The sequence below is a fragment of the Mytilus galloprovincialis genome, chromosome 10 (assembly GCF_965363235.1).
Source record: "Mytilus galloprovincialis chromosome 10, xbMytGall1.hap1.1, whole genome shotgun sequence".
NCBI classification, from domain to species: Eukaryota; Metazoa; Mollusca; class Bivalvia; order Mytilida; family Mytilidae; genus Mytilus; species Mytilus galloprovincialis.
In genome coordinates, this window is record NC_134847.1 from 67,638,370 (window position 1) to 67,655,636 (window position 17,267).

A 17,267-nucleotide genomic window follows, 5' to 3' on the forward strand; every position below is an offset into this window, starting at 1 on the left:
AAAAACTTGATGTCAAAAATATAACTGTAATTATTGGAATAATGTTTTTACCTTTAAATTTATTGTCTAGATTGCAAGCATTATAACATGTATGCAATGTCAACCATAATTACAAATAAACATAAATCTTGATATTTATCAACAGAAATTCCTAACTAAGTCTGACAGTAATTGGAATAATGAATTATTTGCTTTACACAATTTATTTTTTTCTTTCTTAAAGTTACAATTATAATAATAAAAATTTTGGTTTATTTTCTCTTAATATAACAGATATTGTAATATAAGTTTCTATAAATATCACACTGATTTGTATAATAAAAATTAAATGTAATTAAAGAGAATCTGGTTTCTGTAGCACTGAACACACCAACTTGAGATCACAGATACTGGATACAGTCAAATAACACAAGATTTAATATCTTGTTACAGTTTAATCCCTGGGATGGGTCCCTTCCATGTCTCTTCGTCAATTGTCTTGGGGGAAAATGTCCTTTGTCTTCTCCTGTCGTCGAGTGGTCTTGGAGTCTTCCTTTTTCGTCGGTGTCGGAGATATACACCATGTCATGGGGGAGTGAAACCACTTAGAGATCCGTGTCAGTTTTCTGTCAACTTTTCTCCAGTGTCACAATTAGAATTCAAAGCCTCCCATCTGAGCATTGTTTGTATTAAATTGATATTGTTGCATATTTTCGTCAACTTGGGGTGCCACAGCTTTGTCCTCTTCTTCAGTACCAAAGTATTTTTCAATCATGTCAAAAGCTTTTTGATATATTTCTCTGTTTTTATGACTTTGAAGAAATTCAATTCTGTCCAAACCTACAACAAAAAATATAAACATTAATATTTTTTTAAACAGAAAAGAAAGCTTTCATAAGCATCAGAATATAATTTTAACATAATTTATATTACAAGAATTACTAATCTACATATAGGTGAGTTTGTTTCAATCATAAACTAAACTGTTAATTCACTGCTTGTTTTCATAGATGTATTTTTAGCCATGATATTTTTATGATATATTTAAGCCAATGACATCATTAAAGACATAACTAAAAACAATGGAATATTGTACATTCTTTGCCTCATTTTTGTCTCCCCTTAATTGGATATACACAATATTGTTTGGGTCACACAATAAGGAGAAACACTGGACTAGTTTGTTGATTTCATTTAACAATTTTTTAATGCCTGTTGTTTCCCATCATAGAAGAAACTATTGCCACTTTATTATAGATGCTGATTTTGATCTTTTTATTTCGAATTTATCTATGGATATTTCATTCCAGAGTTATCTACCCTTTATATTAAAGTAACAATAATCTACACATACCAAAACATTCTTCAATCATCACAGCATAAGGATTAGTGCCATTATTCTGTTTAGCATCTTGTTCTCCCAACCGTAAAATATTTTCCAAGCCATTTAATGCTACATGTACAATTTTAGCATCCATAACAGTAAGCAAGTCACATAGTGGGGCAATACAAGCTTGTTCAACCAAAAACCTGTCAAATAGAAGATTAAATGTATTTTAGCATGGTTTTATAATAGGAATGCTGTACAACTGAAAAGAGTTTATATGTCAAAATAAAGTCTGTCAAGAGATGGAAGCTGTACAAAAGCATTTTACTGATTGCCACAATTCGTAGTTTTCACTGTAACATTTAACTGGACATACGAAAATACAGAAGAATCCTATCAAGTGATCTGAGTTCTTCATATTTGTCATCTATGAACATTATCTTTACTAATTCAATTCCATTGTTTTACACTGTTAGCATTGTTTTTGTCCTGTGTTTGAGTGTTTCAGTTATTTATTAATAAAAAAAGTTTCAACAAAAACTACTTGACATATGTTCGTTTAATTAAAAGTAATTCAATTTTACATAAAATATGAGGGGGGGGAGGTATATCAGTCTTTATAAAATGAATGTCAGTCAATCTTTAAGGATTATTGTAAATCCATAAACAAAGCACGATTCAAACTTGCCTTCTTCAGCCAAGAATAGAATAGTTCAATATATTATTACCTAATCTGTTCTGGAGATCCTCCAGATGTTGCATTAGTTATGGCCCAAGCAGCTTCTTTTCTGGTTTTGAAGTCAGCTTTACCAAGAATATCTATCAATACTGGAAATATATTTGCATCTATCACAGCCTGCAAAATAAATAAATCATTTATTATCAAGTCCATTGCTTACTCTTCAAACAAAAATTTTAACAGTTTATCTGTGGTCACTCAACTATTGATATTTCATTAATCAAGGAGCTGAATAGCTCTGAGGGGAAAGAAGGCCATTGTTTCTAAAAAAAATTGGGGAGGGGTGGGGGGGTATCTTTTGATAGTCTCCATAAAAAAGAATGAAAAAAAAAAAACAGCTAGAACATGTAGAAAGGTTGACAATATTGAAATCAAGTGTTGTTTAATGTAATTTCATTTCCTTAGTTTAGAATTCAATTAGGACCAATGGAAGAGATCTGAGTGAGTGCATCTTGTAAATCTAAATATTTAATTTAAGTTGATAGTTAATTATCTAAAATTCAACTGAATTCTGTCATTTAACAACAACTACAATATTTTTTGAAATCTTAATTGTGTACCACTGAACTGCAGGCTAGGGTGATTTTCCATTTTTTTTGACAGTACTCTTAAGATTTAAACAATTTTTTCTTAAGAAAGTTATGACTGAAAAATCTATTCAGTTTTAAATTTCCATTGATAAAGTTCCCAGTTACAACTCTCATCACAGGGATACAGGTACTAATAAAAACCAATATGATTGATGTAAACTGTGTGAAGTTTGTTTCCAGATCCTACATTTTGAATTATTTGTAAATTTCATGAACAAATAGGTTTAAACTACAAAATGAAACATTTTAATTTAATTTTTTTTTTGACCATTACAATGATTATGTTGATACGATAATTTCACGAGGAAACAGAAGGGAAATGTGTAAAAAAAGTGTTTAAAGTCAATCTATTCATTTGTTCCTCCTTTTCATTAATCTCAGTAAATTTGTTGGGGGGTTTTCCACACTATAAAAACAAAATTAATGATGTGAGGGGATATCATTCTGGTCAACCACATAGGGGATTGACGGCTTGAGCTGTCTTTCCCCAAAAACTGGTGAAAATTGAAATCAACAAGAGTTACTTCCCTTAAATGTGTGAGATTGTTTGAAAATGTTTGTTTTTACCTAAATCAAAATATAAGTTTTCCTGTGTGAAATTAGTTTTGTATATATTATATGTATTGTTATATATGTATATATATGTAAAATACAGCTATAACTTCTATTTTATCTTATCTATTTTTATATTCACAGAGGTTTGAAAATTGGAAGAAATGACAATTATAGATTTGACAACTTTTTGTGTCAGAGATAGAAATATCATCCATAACATGAACAATGCACAAGCAGTGCCCCCACCCCCAGACATTTCATTTAGCATCCTGGAAAACGGAGAAATTTGATATACCATCTTGTTTCTATAAATTATAGTATCACATCTATAACATAATCTATAAGAAAACCAATTCAGAAACCATGATGCTTAAAGGCCCTAGGGAGAACACGGACAAGTAATCTTAGATTTTAGTTCTCCATAATCTAAACATCAAAATAGAATGAAAGAAAATATAACATAACAAGTTCAAATTTCAGCAAAAAAAATAATCTTATCTACTCCTTTAATTTGTTATTTATACCTGGATCTGTGATCTGTTACCAGCTGTGATATTTGATATCGTCCAACATGCTTCCTTTCTGATTGATTCCTTTGTACTGCTTAATAAGTGTAATAAACATGGCAGAGCAGAACAATTTAGTACAATCTGAAATATAACACAACATATTATACTTTTCTTGTATGTTGCATATAAAATTCCGTCATAATTATCTAATAATAATATTTGAATTGTATCAAACTACATTAATAAAGAACTTATAAAGACAATAATTTGTTAACGAAACATAAACCCCAATAATTTTTGACATTCTATTTTGAAACCTACCGTGTAATTTTACTCAGTTCATGATCATAATAACAGTATCCATGTTTTATGCATATTAAAATATGATTTACCCATACAGCTGTTCAAACTTGTCAATACCACCCACTTCCAAATGAAAATAAAATTGCAACTACCACAAATCCCAATTGATGTAAATTAACTGATAATAAATGTTGATGTGTAATACCTGTGTTTGGTAATCATCTCCAGTGACAATATTTCCTACAACTCTTAAAGCAGCAGAGACCACTGTCTGTTGGTAATACCTGAAATACAACATATAAACCCTTATTAACACTGCAGTTATTAGAGGCTCAAAGGAGTATGTGTCCCTAAACTGGCTAAGCAAATTTATCCATATATTAGCCAGAATGCATGTTTTATTTATAAGAAAAATTTTAAAAGTGACAAGTTCATTAATACTGCTGAATGAGTAAACTGATATCACACTTTATTTCTTTACATATCCATATCAATTGAACATCAGCTTTCAAAACACAATTTTCAATTAAATTCCTTATCGTTAAATAAATAACTTGTTCTTTTCAATTTTCTTTTTCCATTACAAATATATTACCAATGATGAGATTTTAAGAGTATTTTTTATTAAAAATTTTGGATAGTGAAATGACAGTTGAAAACTTATTTTCAAGCATTTTTTGCTGATGTATCTTAACCTTGTAGTACTGTTTTGAGAATCAGCAGACGTGAAACTTTGGTTTTAGTTTCGGGAGTACATAGTAATAATATGCTCCCAATTATATTCTTTTGAAAAATTATGTGTATTTTTTTGCTTCATTAAAGGAATTGGTGTTTATATTTACGTACATGAGAAGTTCCACAAGTCTTCTACAAACGCCAGCATCAATAACAGCTTGTATTTTCTCATTAGGACCATCTGACAAATATGACAGAGCCCAGCATGTATCAGCCAGGACATCTTTATCTGTATGAAATAATAGTCTGGCTAATACTGGTAATGCTGGTGATACCTATAATAAAACAAGTATAGAAGTTATAATTTGGTTTAACACATTCAATTTACTACACATTTAAACTTAGCATGCATATACACATCAATATGGACTTGTTTGTCTTTGTCGTCCTTTCACCATATGGCATTGTATCATTGACAAATGAGTTTTGAATGTGCATTTTGGTATTTTCTGACTGCTTTAAGTAGTTGTTGTGAAGAAAATATCTTTTTCAAAATGTGTTTGTGAGAAAAAAGTATGTTTTAGTATCTTGAAGAAACAAAATGCATTTAGTGCAAAAGACATCTAGTTATGTTTATATATCAGTAAATATCAATTCTAAGATTTTTAAGTACCTAAAGAGGGCAGCCAATTTTCTGACAAACCATTTATAAGACTGCACAAAGATATCTGTAAATATGTTTAATTTAGATGCCACCCAAGCAAAGAGGTGTCTACAGACATATACCGCTATATATCTTATAATAAACTGCACACCAAATGTAACATTATTTAATTTCTTAAGATATAGTATCAGCTTGAAAGATCCATAAATATCTTACTTTAAGGAAGTCTGGAGGTGGATTTTTTCCTCTGCATAAATTGGATAAACACCACACTGCATTTCTAGTCATGGATAAACTTGTATTTTTACTTAAAACTCTGTAGAAAAAAAAGAAATCTGGATTAAAAATGTACCTAGCTTGACACCTTATAAATCATACAAAATTAATTCTGATTTCTTTTAACTTTTACCATCATTACTCACATACTTAAAATAATACTTTAAATGAATGAATAAATAGATCATCTTTTCAAAAATAAATAATTCAAAATTTTATGAGCTTTTTTTCTCCTCGTAAAATAAACTAATTCAAGCTTTGATTAAATTATGACAGTATAAAATCAAAGTGCAACTCCTTGAAAGAAAATAAGTTAAAAAATCAGAAACAGGCTTCAATTAATAAGCAATTTCATCCTCTTTTTGGTGTTAAAAATACTATTAGGATAAATGATCCTAACGAATAGTGCTTGGTTTACCTCATAACCATATTAGATGACTATTATAACATAATAAAATATTTACTGTAATAAAGGAACTAGTATGCCTTCACCAAGAACGTAATCTCTACATTCAGCATTGTCACCAGCAATGTTTCCCAGTGCCCAAACAGCCTGTTCTTGTACATCTTCTATCTCACTATTAAGGAGTCTGATAAATATAGGAACAGCTCCTGCTTCTATCACTACTCGTGTCTGCATGGAAGTTCCTGAAGCTATGTTGGTAAGTGCCCAAGCAGCCTCAAACTGTAAAACAGAAAAGTACAAGTTTAAAATTTGAGTTTTCTAAAAGCGACTTCTGTAATTTCAGAAAAGTTTGCAATGTTTATATTATAGGAAATTATTGCCAAGGATAGAATCAGCAAAAATAAAAACTCACATTTTAAATTCCATAGCAACCTTGGACAAAAAGCATACATTTCCAACTTATCAGTATAATTTTCTTAAAAGGAAAAAATGAAGTAAAAATTTACTTTTAAAACAATAATTTGATGCAGAGTTGGAATGATGTTTTATTTTTCTCTGCAAGTTTATATTAAAGAACCTTAGTGAGCATGCTCACATACCCCACGTCCCCACATTGTCATTGGAGAAATTAAATAAGTGTAAAAAAAATAATATATGACAGCTTATGAAAATGTTTAACATTTCCCTGTAATTTTGGAAAGATTCGTTCATAAATTAAAGAAATCCTTAGTTCAAAGAAAGAAGAGCAGAAGTGGTGAAAATATATACAAGATTTCCCCTTTAAAATAAGTGCAAGACTAAAAACTGAAAGTTTAGCAATTTAGAAAAATTGAAATTGAAAATACAATGAGTTCCTGCCACTTGATATTCAGTACTCAGAGAAATAGCATGTATAGTCACTGTTCATTCATTTTACTTTATCATGCAGATATATGAAGTTAGTTCCCCTTACCTGTAATGTACAATTCTGATCTTTCTGTAAGAATTCTACAAATCTTGGTATTATTCCTGTTGTAATAACTTCATCTATTGGTGGATTGGGTTCTAAAACAAAACAAATATGCATTCATGATTATCATCCACTCATTCACGTCATAAAAATATTATTCACTCTTTTTAACACTGTGTTGCTGTATGATTGACATCGATCAACTCTTATTGTATTATGTATGACATAAACATGATAAAGTAGTCCTGGCAGTCCTAGTCTTAGATGACCATAATGGTATGACAGAAACAGTAAGAATCAACAGTCAGTCAGAGTTACTGTCACTATTCTTCCTCCTTTATTTTTTTAAAAACTTTTTAGCCCTCGATCATCCAGCCCTAGTTTTGTAATTAATTTGAATCCACTGAAAAGCAGACATTCAAGGTGTACCATAAAAAAAGAAATTATTATAAAATATCTAATATTAACACCATACCTCTTGACAAAAGTTTTCTGAATCTTTGTGTGGCGGCTTCTTGTTCTGTAATATTATCACTGTACAATGCTTGGATCATTTCTTCACTGATTCCAACCTAGACAAGATAAAACTTTTACATATTGCTTTTCTAACATAACACATAATTTATATAAAAATAATAGAAGTATATGTCTGAGGACACAAATGGGCCCCGAAATATCTCTAGAATATAAATGATGCACGGTCCATATTCGTTGTCTGTCCGCATGTTGTGGTACTTAGAATTGTTTGAATTTATAAAATCATAATGAGACAAGTTTAAAAGTTGTTCCACACATATCTGTTGCAAAGAATAAGTGTGACCATAGTTAAAATAATTATGAGTAACCACTACAGGTAAATAAATACAATCTAACAGATTACTTGGTCCCCTATGATCATACTTTTAAATACTATATAAGCTATCTTACCACAGGAGTTGTGGATGATGTAACATTATCTTGCAGTTCACCACCAAAATCCTCAGCTCCAGCTGGCATGGATACATTTCTTCTTTTAAATACCTGGAAGAAAAGATTACAAAAATCACTTTAATGAGCAGATAAACAACCATTCTGAATGATCAAATTTATATTTTAAATGGAAATTGTTGAAAGTTTTTGATGGCAATTTATATCAATTATGACGAAAATGCGTTTGAATGACAAATCTACGAGAAACGAACTTCAAATTGTGATCGTTTGAGAAATATTGAAATTCAAATGCGAACTGTCCGGGGGATAACAATTTCGATCAAATGACGAAACTATATTCCTGGTTGTTGAAAAGCCAACTGACTGATTTTCCTGGGGAAATAATTATGATGGTCAATTATGAGGTTTATTAATAATTAACGGATTAGTGACCCATCCGATGGCGATAAGTGGATTACTTGTAATCACAACTTGTAACACCTGTTGAAAATGTTAATAACCTGGGGGTCATAAACTTGCCAAAAACATAAAGACAGGTAGATTTATAGTATTTAAATGCGAAATTTTTTTTACACTTTCAAAATTTAAAGTCATAAGAAACCTCAAATTAAAAAAAATAATGCATATGTTTTTTTAAAACTCAATGGATAGTTTTCATTAGGCCAAATAAAAATATATGTGTGGTTCCAGTAACCCGACCGACCCTAGTTAAAACCCCCCGACCCTAGAACTTTTTTTTCATTTCTTAAAAAAAAAATTTCAAACAATCAAATTTTGAGGATTGTGAATTAAAATAATTAAATTCATAGATTTCTGTCATCTGAATTTCCATCACAAGTATCTGTTATGGCTAAAATGCAAGAATTCATAACAGAATGCAACAAAATTAACTAAAAACGTATCATGGCTGTTTATTTTACAACCACACACATGTAAAAATGTCGGACTTCCGGTTGGGGCGTGTATAATAAGGGAAACAATTTCGGTAAACACACGATTCTTTTCCGGATTTTGACATTAAAAAAAAAAAAAAAAAAAAAAAAAAAAAAATTGACGACCTACCGACCCTATTTTTAAAAAGTATGTAACTGGAACCACACATATATTTTTATTTGGCCTTATAAAACTTATGTACATATACTTTTTTCTGAAGAAAATTCTTTAATTTGTTCATTTTTAAAAGAAGTTTACTTTATTTTAATTGCTTCCTGGAAAGGAAGCAATTCCCCAACATATTTTCCATATGCCATGGATTTATCTAGCATTCCACAGGGTCCGGTATTCGGACCCATTCCCAACGGCAAAAACCCTAGATTTTTCCCAATTTTGGCAGCAAAATTCCCAAATCATCACAAAATTCATTTTAATCTTTATTATTCATGACAGAGATGTTTATTTTATTCAACCGCTAGCTTTATGTAAAAAAATCGCCAACAAGTAATGTGTAAATCCAAGTTGAAAGATATTGAATGAAAACAACATTGACAAACAATGGCTGCCATAAATAAATAAACAGGAAGTGTGGGAATAAACTAAAACCAGGTCAAATCCGGAAACGGACAAGTATAAAATTCGGGTTTGTCAATCAAATACAGTAAATAAAAAATGAAAAGAACCAAATATGTGACAGCTATCATAGCAACACTAAAATTGAAAACAAAAAGATATATAAAAAAGAAAATAGAAACAGGATATATTTTATACAGAACTTAAAATATTTTATTTCACAAATTTTCATGTCAAAATCAAAAAAATGTAACAATCCTTTAAGAAGTTGGAACTCATTATTTTGATACTCAAATAAACTGAAATGCCATGTTGTTATATTTAAAAAACAAAGAAGGTGTAGTCCTTACTTTATTTTCACCAACAAAAAATAATTTTATGAGCTAATCACACTAAAACTAACATCTGGTATATTGGTTGTTTTTCCCAATTTCATTGAAAACCGCGTTAAAAAATTCCCTAAACTGGCCAGGGTCCTTTTTCCCAAAATACCCAGATAAACCCCTGTATGCAAAGTGACCTCAGTGTGACCCATCTCGTAAAAATCCGGTGATTGCAATAAGCATGGATATCCTTAAAATAAACTATTATTTGATTGTACATGTTAAACACATGCTCAATATCCATGCTTTTTTGTGATTGTTGACAAACAGGTGACAATCGTTAAACTTCGGCTTCAAAACACAAACTTTAATTACCTGCCATATTTTCACAACAACACTGACCGATTGAGAAAAAAAATTGACGACCATACAAAATTTATGCGAAAAAAATGATAAATTCGTGTACAGAAGACTAGGTTTATGATGTTTGTATGCATTGGTTCAAGAATTGGAATAACATTATTTTTTACCAGTCACTCGTTTATTATAACTTTAAGTGACGAAATTAATTTGAAATACTTTCATCAATGCGAAAACCCTTTCGTAAATTACGAAAGTGACGAGCACTAGCAAAATCACTGCTATTGCACAATATCTAGTAAATCTGTTGTTCAGGCAATTCACAAAGAATAAGCAATTGTAAAACATAATTTTTCATTTCTAAAATCTTGAAGAAAAATGGACTTTCCTTTTCTTTTTGGCCAAAATTATATTTTGAGAAATTTTCTTTTTAATTTCTAAAAATTGTCCCCATTATTTTTTAACCTCTCCCTCCCCCCTCCTTTTAAAAAAAAATCTCTCATGAAATGGTTATAAACTCAATTTAAATTTCCAATGGAGTTAGCAACCATTTTATAAGCCCATTTAAATAGAAAATGACATTCATAATCATGGCTTAAATTAATATCCCTTCATCAGCATTTAATAGTTAATTCTAAAAATAAATTGACAGCTTATCAGCTCAAGATAATACAACATTTCTTTATATATAATTTAAAAGCAATGTAAGGGAGGTAATTCAAACTCTATTTCATAAACAGAGGTACAGTACGGGTAGGGACTTATTTTTATGGATGCCTTAATCCGTCTAGTCGGATATGAATAATCCGACATTTTTATGGTAGGTAGTATGTTCATTAAACAACAGATCCAGGTGTGAATGGTCCTTTCATCTTAATCCGTGTTGCTAGAATTACGGTTCACTGATTTCAGAATCAGATTACCTGTAATTTTAACCTCTCAGTCACTTTATTGATTATATTAGTTCTACATCGTATTTGACATAAAATATTTTTACAGGTGAAGTACTGGAGAAAACTTTGTTTAATGTCTTTAATAAAAATAGCCTATTTTTGTTAATTATGGTTTTGATATTTCAACTGCTAATATTTATTTTCTTTGTTCCTAAAAATTATTTTTATTTTATGTTCCTTTTCGGTTTTTTTTTTTTTTTTTTTGTATCTTTTTCTTATTTGTTTGCATAAATTTTTTAAACATATATATTTTTACATGTATTCTATTTCTTGAAGCTTACGGTTATTTTTATTTTACTGATTTATTTTCCACGTAAATCCATTGATTAGCAGAATGCTGTCTCAAGTGCTGCTGCATACGTTTGAGTTTGACGCGGTCACATGCAAAATATTTCTATAATTTGTATTTAATATTCAGTCTGTTGTGTCAGTTCCGAGATAAAAATAATTACAGTGAGCAACACTTGTATATTATTAGTAGCTTGATGATTCTTTGTAGTTTTTACTTTTTACTGTAAACAAGTTGGTGTTGTATGACTAAAATAGAACGCAAATAATAACACTAGAAGAAAATATTGATTCTTCCCGGGAATAAGTTTATTTTAAGATTTCCGTGTTTGTTCATTATGCTAAATTAATATAATTGATCTGCATTTGGGGGTAGGGGGTAAAATGGGTCCGGATCTCGAAATCCCGGGCTTAAAAACATGAAGTCCCAAGGTCCCGAATTCAAATAAATTTAAATCCCGACATCGCGAAAAAAGAATTCCCAGATCCCGAAAGGGTTAATCCCGAAATCCCGAACTTAATTGCATAATATTAATTTACACACAATCCATGTAAAAAAGGAAACTTGTATGTTATATTTTTTATAGCAATCTAAAAAGAAAAAATTGCCGTGAAAAGACAATTCCATGATACACATATCAGTGATCAACAGCGTGTGCACGTGGTTGAACTTTAACTTGACTCCACTCGCAATAATATTGAATGCTAATAAAAGATATTAAAGATCGATTTTGTCCACTGCACGAGATTTTTATATGGCGGGAAATGTCGTAACAGTAAACACAGGTGACCTTACTGACCGACCAGGGGAAAATTCATTCATGATTAAATTTGATGTTGAATGATTGACATTTATTGTGTTTTAGTTTTGAGGCTCTTGATCGATTTACCAGAATAGAAATTTAATCGATTTACATACATGTATAATCAAAACATGATTTAGTCTTCTTTAACTATTTTTTGTTTTATTTTTATCAGTCATTTCCCGGATTCCCATTTAAATCATCTATTTGGAGACCTCCTTTAAACTTCGGAAATAATACAACATCGATTTAAAAAATCATACTGACTGCGCGAATCTTTAAAATGACTAGAAGTACGACGAAAAAGTAAAGACAGCTGATCATGACTAGTACGACTAGCCTTCAACCCCATTGGGGTATAAATGTGCATTTAGTCAATAAACTATATAAGGTTAAACTTTGATTTTCGTGTATCGATTTGATACAATTTGTAAAATATATTTATAACACCGGCGATTTTCATAAAATATTTCAGACATGAAAATAGAAAGGCATATTTATATCGAGTGTCAACAATTTTAAATAAAATAAAAAAAATAGGAATCGAAATATGATCTCGGCGTTATAAATATTGTATTAAAGGAAACCAATTGTTTGACTTTCAAAGAGATTAACGGGAAATATGTCAAAATAGAAAGCACGAGTGATCTGTTTCACTTGCGAGAAATGATTGACAGGTGTGAATAGATGTAGAGGCTCCGACGGGGAAAGTTGTATCAAAAGGAAAATAACTTAATTCACAATGCCTATACATATTTCATAAATACGATATGTTGGCCTTATACTTAAAATTGATTTTCTTATAATAACATATAAAGGAACAGGACGTTAAAAGCGGGAAATAATATAACCATCAACGAAAACTCGTATAATTTACGGGATTGAAGTCTCAACAATTTGATTTAAACTTCTATTGAAAACAGTCTTGGTTGTTATTAGGCTTATTATTTTGAATTAGATGAAATAGTTACGGTTTACAAATACAAATACAAAATAGTTTATTGGCACAAAACTATTGAAATAATTGGCAACACAATATATTGTTAAAAATCGTCTTTATTTCATTTTCAAATTATAAAAAAAATAAAATTATATTCAATTTTAATTTTTATTCTAATATTTAATTTGAATTTTATTTCTTATATTTAATTTTAATTTTAATTCTTTCTCTTTGAATACAAAACAATATTTTACATTTATCTATCCTCCATAAATACTAATATATCTGTACAGGTAAAATTTAATTCTAATCAAGCTGGTACAGATTGATTTACGACCTTCCACTTGGATATTGCACAGCAGGTGTTTATTACACTGGGACAACTGTCCGACCAGTCTGACATCTAGACGGATTAAGGCATCCATAAAAATAAGTCCCTACCTGTACTGTAAGTACTTAAGTAATTGTCCATTAACCAGGAAACCCTTGTACCTAGACTGTTATGACCATTGTAAAACTAAACTGAAAACAGTATAAAAGTGTGTAAACTACAAAATGTAATTGGTTTTTCATCCTGATTCAGTGTTCCACATGTTCCAGACTGCTGTATGTGTTTTGTTTTAGCCAAATGAAATTCACACAAAGAATTTTGTGAATAAAACCAATTTTGTATATTATTCTTCCTTTAATTGATTTATTTTAAGGCAAACCTGTTCATCTCTTTTCTGTTTTCTGAGCTGGATTCCCTCTTCTTCTCTCCTTCTACGCAGTTCCTGAGAATCTAAAGCTTTATTTTTGTAGGACTTGATTCTGTGATTGGCTGGACTAGTTCCATCGGCAGACATCTTAAATAAAGTTAAAAATAAATAATCCTATGTTCTTCTTTCATTCTAGGCTAACAGCATATTTACTTTTATCTTTATGTATTAACTTAACCACAGCTTATCATTCAGTTATAGACATGAAAAAAGTTTTGATGCCTTGCAGGAAATGCAATATGGTAATTAACCTTTAATCAAAGTGATCAAAATCACTGATTGAAAGATAAACAAGGACTGAAAAAATTGTTTACATAAAATTTTAAATACCACCCTGGGTTTGAAATTAGCAGGGGCCCACTCGCCAATTGCCCCTTAAATTTGGTGTGGGCTACTTAAATTTCTGCTTTTTTTGTATAGAACTATATCTGTATTGGCTACAAAATTTAATTTAAACTTCAATCCCTGCCACCTAATTTCAAATCATATTTTTGTATTCCATAATGGAATGCATTTGGTGGTGATAAGCACTATAAAATTGAGAAAGGAAATGGTGAATATGTCAAAGCGACAACCACCCGACCATAGAGCAAACAACAGCCGAAGGCAACCAATGGGTCTTCAATGTAGCGAGAATTCCCGCACCCGTAGGTGTCCTTCAGCTGGCCCCTAAAATATGCATAATAGTACAGTGATAATGGACGTCATACTAAACTCCGAATTATACACAAGAAACTAAAATTTAAAATCATACAAGACTAACAAAGGCCAGAGGCTCCTGACTTGGGACAGGCGCAAAATTGCGGCGGGGTTAAACATGTTTATGAGATCTCAACCCTCCCCCTATACCTCTAGCCAATGTAGAAAAGTAAAAGAATAACAATACGCACATTAAAATTCAGTTCAAGAGAAGTCCGAGTCTGATGTCAAAAGATGTAACAAAAGAAAATAAATAAAATGACAATAATACATAAATAACAACAGACTACTAGCAGTTAACTGACATGCCAGCTCCAGACCTCAATTAAACTGATTGAAAGATTATGTCTTCATCATATGAATATCAGGTACAATCCCTCCCGTTAGGGGTTTAGTATCATACTATCATAAAATATATGAGAAGAACATAACCCGTGTCATGCCAACAACTGTTTTTTTTTTTTTAAGAAATAAATGTGTTTAGTTCCGATGCAAAGACCCTAGCATATAAGCTACTAGCTGTGGAACCGTAGTTCTTAGGTCCTTATGTTATTTTTTGACTATTTGCGGACCATAGAGCTACGGATTTTTCCTATTTCAAAACGTTCGGAATTGCGACCCAGGTTCAGGTCGCACTTATTTCTCAAATAAATATTGTTTATAATCCATGCAAAACATGTCAATATATATAGTTCGTTTCGTTAGATATTTTTCTAGGATATGACGTACCTATTTATGTTTGAACATTCATTTCCTTAACACTATTATCTTGTATACATTCTTGGCCGAACAAAATAGGCGGAGAAAGTATACAAATGGAAATAATTAGATAATAGTGTTTAGGAAATGAATATTCAAACATAAATAGGTACGTCATATCCTAGAAAAATATCTAACAAAACGAACTATATATATTGACAAGTTTTGCATGGATTATAAACAACATTTATTTGAGAAATAAGTGCGACCTGAACCTGGGTCGCAATTCCGAACGTTTTGAAATAGGAAAAATCCGTAGCTCTATGGTCCGCAAATAGTCAAAAAATAACATAAGGACCTAAGAGCTACGGTTCCGCAGCTAATAAGCTACTAATTTTATGCTATAATGCAAGTGAATTTTTAAATTTTAAAATCAGGATGCATACAGTTGTATAGACAAGTTTCATCAAACTTTGGTCTTGGTTACTACTGTCTGTTGTTCGTTTTTCCTTCATGTTCGTGCCTATCAATTTTTTGATTAAAAATTTGAGAAGTACTTCTTTGAAAACATGGTAGATGATAAGAATTAGAAAATGTTACAGGCAAAAACGCCAGGTAAAGATCAAAATTTTCTCATCTTCATCAGTAGATAGAAGTTTTGATTAAAAATACATTGTAGATCAAAATTAGTACCCCCTGAATCGTTAGAGCCATACTGAAAACAGTGTCTGCATTCATTTTTATAATCCAGAAGCATCTCCTGTCGCATGGCATTTTTGTTTGGCAAGATTGGAATTAGTCATGTGAAACCTCAAATTAAATAAAATATGATGAATATGTTTTTATAACTAAATGGATAGTTTTCATTATAAAGCTGATCTACATATACTTTTTTCGGAAAAAAAATCTTTATTTTGTGCACATTTAGAATAAGTTTTTTTTAATTGCTTGCTTCCAGGAAGCAAAATGCCGACATATTTGCTGTATGCAAGCGATTTTGGCGTGACCCTTCGTGTAAAAATCCAGTGAGTGCAATATGCATGGATCTATCATTTAAATAAACTATTATCTGATTGTATATGTGATCAATATCCATGCTTCTTTGTTGGTTGTTTACTGTAAGGTGAAAATCGTTAAACTTCGGCTTCAAATACGACAATTAAGTAGCTGCCATATTTTCACATTTAAAAAAGAGAGAAAAAAATTGATGATTATACGATATGTTTGCGTAAAAAATGATAAAATCGTGCACAGAAAACTAAGTTTATGATATATACAAAATGTCCATGCAATGGTTCAAGAATTGGATAAACAAAGTTATATTATTTTTTCACCAGTCACTCTTTTCATATGACTTTAATATAACTTTCTTGGACCTGCAAAGAATATTTTTTTGGGTAAAAAACTACATTGTGTAGGTCCCAGTGCCCTAATATTTCCATTATTGATTTTCAGCTTTTTATTAAATTTTGCATGCATTAGTCTGAGAACTCTTTGCACTGCATATGAATTGAATATCAAAAATGGGTTATAAAAGGTTAATCAGTGAAAGTATATAACACAAAATCTTTAATTTTTATTGCATGACAGACACAACCAAGGCCGAACCGGTCCCATGGCCGAAACGTCATGTTTGCTCCATGAATAAAATCTTGTTACTTGATCATGATAACTTTTTCAGTATTGAATATAAATCTTTTCAAATGTTTGTATAAGTTCAATAAAGGGACGAGTCTGATTAAATAAGGCGAATTGACAGTTGCGCGAGTCTGGTTTCGTGAGGACGGGAAAACAATAAGAACAGAAGACAATATATCAGCTGATTCTCAAGGTCCTCTATCCATAACTCGCATTAAAATTCAACCCTCAAAACAACAGTTAGTTATGTTAATGATAAAAATTCAATCGAAAAACATCCTTACATCGACAGGCATCAATTTCTAACGATGAATTTAACCAATATTTCCAGAAGAACGTGACTTGTCTCTCCAAAATTTTACACCATTGAAGATTCAGGCATGCGCAGTGAAAATTGA

General features: G+C 30.7%; 1 protein-coding gene across 1 annotated transcript; it reads right to left on the reverse strand.

The window, feature by feature from the left end:
* Nucleotides 1–201: 201 nt before the first annotated feature.
* Nucleotides 202–17,244, reverse strand: LOC143048194 (importin subunit alpha-7-like). Its single transcript, XM_076221733.1, has 13 exons — nt 17,154–17,244; nt 13,786–13,920; nt 7,900–7,992; nt 7,448–7,544; nt 6,976–7,067; nt 6,082–6,302; nt 5,558–5,657; nt 4,849–5,012; nt 4,208–4,286; nt 3,715–3,840; nt 2,035–2,162; nt 1,334–1,509; nt 202–819 (listed from the first exon to the last, which is right to left on the reverse strand). Exons 1-13 carry the CDS (start codon nt 17,163–17,165, stop codon nt 632–634), a joined length of 1,611 nt encoding a protein of 536 aa, XP_076077848.1. The 5' UTR covers nt 17,166–17,244; the 3' UTR covers nt 202–631.
* Nucleotides 17,245–17,267: the final 23 nt, after the last annotated feature.

Coding starts and splice junctions, on each gene's coding strand:
- LOC143048194 (XM_076221733.1), bottom strand. Junction 4,287..4,848: donor AGACTTGTGGAACTTCTCAT/GTACGTAAATAT, acceptor GTTGTATTTCAG/GTATTACCAACAGACAGTGG. Junction 820..1,333: donor GATGATTGAAGAATGTTTTG/GTATGTGTAGAT, acceptor TTTTTGTTGTAG/GTTTGGACAGAATTGAATTT.